Consider the following 8748-nt stretch of genomic DNA (forward strand, 5'->3'; position numbering starts at 1 on the left):
TTTGAAAGAAGAAATTTTAACTTTCTTTCCCCATGAGGATTAGCGAAATAAATAACCTTTAAAAGAATACAATTATTCAATCAATAAATGTATTAAATTATAAAGAAAAACAAATTTCTTTTTTGAGAGAAGAAATTTCATTCAAAAGAATAGAAGAACAAATTCAAAACAAAACTGTCCAGTTTAAAATCAAAACTTTACAAACTCAATTAGAAAAAGAAGTTTGTTCAAATATCCCAAATGCCTTTTGGAATAGGAAACAACATATTGTTGATCTTCCTTATATCAAAGCTTTCGAGGAGAAAAATATTCCTACAAAAGCCCGACCTATTCAAATGAATAAAGAATTACTAACGTTCTGCAAAGCAGAAATTAATGATCTTTTGTTTTGAAATCTTCATGTCTCTTATCTCGTAAGGAGATAAAGACTGGGATATCTAATCCAAATCTGAACAATGGTTTTACCGTGACTTGGACAAGACCGACATGGAGATAGTTAAACTCTTCACGATGTTGGAGTATAAGAGATCTTGACGGGGAAGTATCCCGATACACATGACATACATACATGCACGAGGTCCCATGATTTTTATTCACTACATATAGTTCAAGTAATCATACTATAGCCAGAGTGTTCTTAGTTTATTGGATTTAGATTAGTGGTCGTAAAGTTCACTTTATTCAATAACAATCTTTACTTGATAAACAACAATAATAACTTTATTGAAAATAGAATATGTTTTTGTTTACAAACTATACGTTTTAGGGCATAAAACCCAACATCCTAGAGATTCAGGGTGTGACATGATGAAATCAAAACCCCATAACGGTTCTCCCAACAGGCATTGAGTAATTCTTGCGAAAGAAGTCTTGCGCAATTCCTGTTTGAAACTATAGTTCTAGAATTTTTTGAACTTATCTGTTCTACCTCACCCTAAACTTTCTAAGGTCCTCGTAAAAAGTTTGAAAGTTCAACTTAAAAAAATAAATCGGGAATTTAATACCTTGTTGGACTTGGGTGCTATACCATATGTAATCTATGAATTGCTTTCTCTATTTTATATTTTCTACCGGGAAGTATTCATATTTTGTTGTCCATTTTATGAGAGTGTTTTAAAAATCAATGAAATATTTATTATTCTTGGGCTAATAACTATTATCTATTCAAGGAATTTTGTTATTGAAAATCTAATAAATCTCTCAAATTATCCCAAAATTAACGTTAAATTGTGTTGCATAACGGAAATTAGTTAAATGATTGAGTTTTTTGCAACCATAGCATGCATTTACATAGTTTCTTGCATGTACTATAAGTATGTATATTTATTCACATGTCCAACACAAATTGGTAGTTAAGCTAAAGGTTGATTAGGAAATGATAAAGAATATTGTCGTTTTCTTTCTTTTCACGGTGGCTTTAGTTGGGGCTCAGGTTCCAAGGGTCGCGTTACCACCACCAGGACCTTCTAGATATTACATTCATGTGGTTAACGGGCTAAGCAGACTTGGGTTGCTTGTGCATTGTCAGTCTAAAGACGATGACTTGGGGTATCATCGTTTGCTTAATCATGGAGATGATTACCAGTGGAACTTCAAGGTTAGCTTTTGGGGATCAACCCTCTATTGGTGCAAATTGGAGACGCCACAAGCATATGTCTCTTTCGAAAGCTTTTGGCCTGAAACGCAGCACTTATGGCTCCGTGATAGGTGCAAACGTGGAACTGTAGGAACTTGTCTTTGGACGGCTAAAGATGATGGAATTTACTTGAGAAACTTTCTTGCTAATGTTGATGAATTGATTCACAAGTGGAACTATAAAAGTTAGAGAAGCTTTATTATCTCCTTTTGGTGGAATTATCCTTCCCGAGCCAATGAAAAATAATGGAATAACACAAAAATGTTGTTTTTTTTTTTTTTATGAAATTTATTTCGTAACGAAGTGTATTGTTGTTCTCCAAAATTTTAAATTATGAAGAAAAACAAAATAAATTTGTATATGAATACAAGTTTTCAAAATTGTAATATAGTTTTTATATTAAAACTAAAAAAAATGATGATTTTTACGGACCAATCTGAGAGAGAGTTTAGAACAATAAAATCTAAAATAGGTATTAAAAGCTCATGTTTCTGCCATCTTCACATCCATCTTAGAATAGGATCGTAGGCACAATCCTTGAATTTCCATATATCTTATTAAAAGTTTCACATATTACATTGTAGTTCCACAATCTTTCTTGATGTCCGATTTTCAAGATCCAGGATCTCGGACCAAAACTAAAAATATGAAAAAGAAAACAAAAAAAATGAAAAGTAACATAAAATAAAACATGAAAATTCGATAAAATATAAATTTAAAGGAAGATAAACAACACCAAAATTAAATACAAAATAATATTTAATTACAAGAGGGTCCTCTTAAATTTCTTTATAAATGCGAAAATGGTGTTGGGATATACGAACACAACTAGTGAGGCAAACACCTTATATCGTGTAAAGTTATATTATTCGGTTAGTAATGCAATCACACACACTATATGACTGTGACCTATCGTTTAAACCATAGCATGACCTTAGGCTTTTTTCAATTCTTGGCAGAGTTGGATTCATGGTACTTTTCTACACTCGGCCCACGTACGCATACATGGACCCTTCAGACGGATTGGTATACGTGCCCCTTAGGCCGGACTTTGTCGGGCACAACACAAAACACGTGACTGGACCCTCATAAAAGAAAAGGTCTTCATGATAACATGTAGAACATATATATCGAAGGTATGCATCCGTTCTAACTTAACATAACGGGGAAGTATCCCGATACACATGACATACATACATGCACGAGGTCCCATGATTTTTATTCACTACATATAGTTCAAGTAATCATACTATAGCCAGAGTGTTCTTAGTTTATTGGATTTAGATTAGTGATCGTAAAGTTCACTTTATTCAATAACAATCTTTACTTGATAAACAACAATAATAACTTTATTGAAAATAGAATATGTTTTTGTTTACAAACTATCGTTTTAGGGCATGGTACTTTTCTTCAATTCTCTAACAGTCTTTGTGAAGCTAACTCGTTTATGTTTGCTCATAACGCAGTTCTCACAAGGACTCATAACAATCTCCGCATCAAATACACCTTGTTCATAGCTGATGATTTTTCGTACATATTCGACAGCGTCTTCAACAGACCTGACGTTGTCTTCTCCTTAATAATGTTGAACGCCATGTTTCTCGATAGCGTCAACCAGATCAGCCCCAAGGCTTGTCGATCCTTGAGCTTCCACTATTCCGTGGTCATGGTATCCGGCTTCACCCCCAACAGAGGTTCGTGAATGTCTTTCTGGTACAGACAATCTTCAATCTGCATCTTCCAGAAATCGAAATCGGATCCATCGAACTTCTCAATTCCAATCTTTGAACTTTTCATCTTCACAGATCTTGGTGAGTTTCGCCTGACTCTGACTTCCGCCTGGCTCTGATACCAGTTGTTAGGATCGATATCAGTCGTTAGCTCTGATACCAGTTGTTAGGATCGATATCAGTCGTTAGCTCTGATACCAATTGTTAGGATCACACAACAACGCACACGTTCGATCTAGATGAACACAAAGAATGTGATAGAGAAAATTGCAAGGAGAACTCTGGCTAAAAGGATTCTTCTTTTTTATTGATGACTTCAGGTATGTACAACAAGAGAGAGTACAGAGAATAGAAAAGTACATTTTCAAAGCTCTACCGGACCAAATATATATATGGTATAGTTTACTATATATAGCTTTACCAGATTTAGCCATCTACTATATATAGCTATTTACCGTATATAGCTTTACCGGATATAGCTTTACCATATATAGCTTTACTATATATAGCTTTACCAAATATAGCTTTACTGGATATAACCGTTGACCAAGCTATAAATAAGTATTAGGCTCCATAACATAACACTTTTAACCAATCTCTCAATCCTATTGAGATTAATGTGGCCTAGTCTTAAGTACCAAAGATAGGTATTAGAAGAAATCTTTTGTCATTTATTTTGAGTTTCAGCTGTTTTAAACATCTCGGTATTTAAAATAGCTTTTGTTTCGCTCGGTTTTAACATATATAAGTTGTTTTCTAGTTTTGCAGAACAAATATGAATACCTCTTTTGCAAATGAACACTTCATTGATTTCAAAAGATACTTTATACAATTGTTCTAATAAACAAGAGATAGATATTAGATTTCTTTTCATTTTAGGAACAAAAAGTACATTATCTAATATAATGAATCTATCTCCAAAAAACAACTTTAAATTTTCTACTAATCTTGCTGAGACAACCTCTCCTGTTCCAACCCTGAGTCTTATCTCGTCCTCTGCAAGCATTCTCCAGGAGCTAGTTTCCTGGTAAAAATAACAAATTTGATTAGTCGCCCCTGAATCTAGTATCCAAGTTGAGTTTTCATACTCTACTAAACATATTTATACAACGAGTAAATCATATTTACCTTGTTGTGTCTTTTCGTCTTTCTTCTCTGCAAGGTATTTTGGGCAGTTTCTCTTCCAGTGCCCGTTTTCGTTAAATGGAAACATTTTCCTTTATCTGCTTTTTGAACCATGTGTTTGCGGTTAGTAGGAATCTTATTTTTCCCTTTACCCTTTACCCTTCTTCTTCATCAAAACACTTTTAGAAGTTGAAGGTCCAGACTTATTTTTGGAGGACGATCCTCGTAATAATTTCATGGAAATAGCAACATTTGCTTCTCCTGTTTGTCCCTTGTTCGTTAAGAGGGACTGATAAGTCTGTAGCTCATTGAGAAGAGCAGTCAAGTTATATTATATTTTGTTCATTACCACATTGGTGCGGAACTGGAAGAAGCTCTTCGGAAGAGACATCATGATAAAACTGACTTGACTCTTCTCATCAATGACAACTTCATTTTCTTTTGCCACATTGAAATGGACCATCATGTCCAGGACATGTTCTCTAACTGAGGTCCCTTCTTTCATACGGCAGTTGTAAATGTATTTTATGGTTTCATGTCTAAGGGAGAAGGACGGTTGTCCAAACATCCCTTTTAGAAATTCCATAATCTCTTTAGCAGTACCCATAACATCGTGTTTCTTAGCCAAAACATCAAATATGCTGGCTAGAATGTACACTCAGGCTTTGTCATTTGCCTTTATCCATCTGTCGTACGCATCCCGAACTGTTCGGTTTGCATTTGAGCTGGGGTTTGGAGGACACTCCTCAGTTAAAACAAACCTTAAATCATCAATGACCAATATTGTGTTTAGGTTTGATTTCCAAGTTGCGTAATTGTCGCTGTTTAATTTCTCAGAAGCGAGTAATTGTACTATTGAGTTTGTCATGCTGTGATATAAAGAAAATTCTATTAGTGATTTGACTTAATCCTGTTTAATCAAATCAGTTTTAGCAAATGTAATAATGTATCCAAATCATTATTAATTTGCAACGATACTTTAGTGAGTTAGAGCAACTACTACCGAGGGGCAGTCAATCACTCATTCACTAAACCAAGACATTATTGACTTAAACACTAATCCCAGAATAACTCTTGCTCCTATAGTGTTCTTAATTATCGCTGTTTTGTTCAAGAATATACCAACTCATAGTATTTCTTCGTAAGTGTGACCCGCCATTTTCAGACCTCATAGATCGGTCCCAACAATGCTATCGAATGAAAAAGCCAAAGTTGGAAATGGACCTAAGAAATCCTATCCATTTCTTGAGTTTGCATTGTTTCGACTCCCATGTTACGACCCTCCGAATGGGTAGTTGCTCTAGGGCAACATGCAGGTGGAACATGGGAATCTCACGGTGCAGCCTAGTGGTGGAGACCATAGGACGTATTTGATATACTTCCTTCTCCCACTTACTATAATACTTTCTCTATTCACCTTGTTATTGACTCATGCATATACCTTCCGAATGGAGGACTCTCCCAGGGCAACACGAGGCCGAGCATGAATCTCACTGTGTGAATTTTACAGAGAGCGTGAAAAGAAAACGATGTATCATATACACCTTTTTCCTCCCACTAAGTATTTTAGATGGTTGGGTATACTCATTACTTAAGTATATTCCGGCTAATTAAATATAACTTAAGTCTACGTGATTTTTCTAAATCTTACATCACTTAAGCATGCTCATAAAACTGGGCTAACTAAGCTCAAGTACTGGTCCGATCTCCAGGTAGTAGGTGTTTCGTAAACTGTCAACTTAAGTACCTCCAGCCTTAGACAAGATCGTGCCAGGTGAGCTTTCTCGTAACCGCAATTTTGTAAGACATCAACCTATTTTAACTATTAAAATTGATCGTGCTCGGTTCTTAACCCTAAGTGAGCATGCACTTATCTTTATTATAGATTTTACCGTCTATCTTGTTTTATGACGTTGAAAATAACCTATAACATGCATCTAACATGCTTTATATAACAATTATATAATCATTCATTCCATGCAATAATATAACAATTTATATCTATCACTCATGGAACCCTAAACATGCATACTATACATTATAACACTTATAACATACTTGGAATGCATGAAACATGCTTAGCCTATGGTGGGATTTTAAATCTATATGACATACTTTATGCATATAAATTTTCTATTAAATTAAAACATACATTCATAATGCATAATTAATTAAACACACTAAAGTGGATTGGTTTTGGCATTTTAAAACAAGCAATTAACTAAATTATTCATTAATAATTAAAATAACTTGAACCGCTCCCCAGGTCCACGAACTAGGTGAACCAACCCTTAAAAACGTTGAACCGGACCCCAAAGGTAGCAAAAACACCCAAACCGCCTCTTCCATCTTCTTCTTCGGTTCAGCTTGCTATCTCTTCCATTTTCGATCAATTACAACCTAAAATGAACTCTAATGACTCCATAAAAATTACAGACCTTTCTTCATTCATTAAAGCCCATACACATTAGGCTTATTACAATAATTGTATCAAATGGAAGCATAAAAAAAATGCCAAAACCAAAACCATCCACTTTAGCAACCACAAAATTTCTTTCATGAAATGGTACCCACCATGATCAAATTAATGTAAATAAAGTGCCTAAAACCTTCTCTGATACCAATTGATGGTGTTAATAGAACAAATGCGGAAGAAATTTGGATCTTAGGCACTCTAAGTACATCAATTATAGTAAATTAGCTAGCATGTTTCAAAAGCATGAGTTTGAATACTAACTTTTTGTCGCTCAAGTTTCTTAACGAACCGGTTTCAAACCACCACTAGTGTCTTCTCCACTATCCTCCGGCTTTAAAACGGGATTGTGGAATCCGGTGAGTGACTAAACTTGGGAGGAATTTTGTATATATGAAGAGAGTGTTTGTGAGAGGTTTTTCTCAAGGTTTTTCACCAAGAAGAAGAAGACCTTCCATGTATCATGATCACTCTATTTAAAGAGTCATGTTTGCATGTTCATGCAAATTTGAGATCACCAAATTTTGACACTCAAAATTCCACTCAAATGTTTGGGATTATGTGGCAAGCATGCATGTTTGAGTTAACCAAATTTTGACACTCAAATTTCCACTCAAACTTGTGGGGTTTGTTTGGCAAGCATGCAAGTTTGGTTAAACAAAATTTTGACACCTCAAAATTCCACTAACATGGATTTTGCGATTAAATGAAGTCAACATTTTGACTTTCTTCGTTTTAATTCAACAATTAATTTGAATAATGAATTTCAAATTAAAGTAACATTAAATGATTAATTAAACTATTTAATTAATATTTAATATTAATTCAAATGTCAATCCCAATCAATTCCGACACATAATTGATTAAGATATTTAAATCTTATTTAAATATCTCAGATTCTCTCTTTTTGTTTAATTCGTAAATAAAACAAAAATGCGGTTAAATATATCCTATATATGTAGCGCATATTCCCTAATTTGAATTCGAACACTTCGAACTCACTCATCACACTGTTCTATGGTTCAGTCCGATATGAGCTAGCAGAGGGACCTAATGGACCTATAGATCATGGGCTCCAACGATCCAAGATTAACCGGTTAAACTCATTAACCTTGTTAACCAACATTCGTTAACTACTAAGACACTCGACTATAGCCTAGTAGTTGACTCCCCTCACTATAGATATATTTTTGTCCATTTGATATAACCATGATTGGTAAGTCAATCATTCACAGGTTGTTCGTAACTAGACCTCGGTCAACTTACCGTTTTACCCCTAAAGTTACTTCTTGTTCCTTATGTCTCACTGATCCTCTAATGAACAATTGGTTTGTGATCCAACCAGTAAACCGAATCCCTCTCAGGCCAATGAGAGGGTCGGGCCCCTTGTTCAAGACCTGGAGTCAGTGCTTAAGGGAACTACCTCTCTTCTATCCCTAAAAGTGGGTAGGAGTGAATTCCATCTTGCACCCCACGTCCCCAGCCATTCACCCAGTCTTACCCCTAAAATGGGAGGCCTATTGAGTCGGCGAACTAGAGCCACTCTCACCCATGCAAATCTAAGGATAATTTCGAATAAACAAGAGTTCATGGTTAGCTCAGGATTAAAACCGAGTTACCTAGGTTATCGAATGAAAAGAAAATCAGTCTCAACAGTAAACGACTTTATAAAGTTTGAGTGATTTTCTTCATGGTCCGATCTTATGCAATACTCATTGCATAGGACGCCCCCACTCACATGTCTCCACATGTACAATTTGGTGATCACATTGTTTATATCATAT

At 35.0% G+C, this 8748-nt stretch overlaps 1 protein-coding gene across 1 annotated transcript; it reads left to right on the forward strand.

Annotated features, from left to right (window-relative positions):
* The first annotated feature begins 1375 nt into the window (after nt 1-1375).
* LOC147785975 (S-protein homolog 1-like) lies at nt 1376-1825 on the forward strand. Its single transcript, XM_087120916.1, has one exon. The coding sequence runs from the start codon at nt 1376-1378 to the stop codon at nt 1823-1825; it is 450 nt and encodes a 149-aa protein (XP_086977042.1).
* Nucleotides 1826-8748: the final 6923 nt, after the last annotated feature.

Source organism: Cucurbita pepo, unplaced genomic scaffold, assembly GCF_057944985.1.
Source record: "Cucurbita pepo subsp. pepo isolate OVF unplaced genomic scaffold, ASM5794498v1 scafford_8, whole genome shotgun sequence".
NCBI lineage: Eukaryota > Viridiplantae > Streptophyta > Magnoliopsida > Cucurbitales > Cucurbitaceae > Cucurbita > Cucurbita pepo.

What these genes read in the sequence shown, in the direction of transcription:
- LOC147785975 (XM_087120916.1), top strand. Translation starts at nt 1,376, where the DNA reads ATGATAAAGAATATTGTCGTTTTCTTTCTTTTCACGGTGGCTTTAGTT.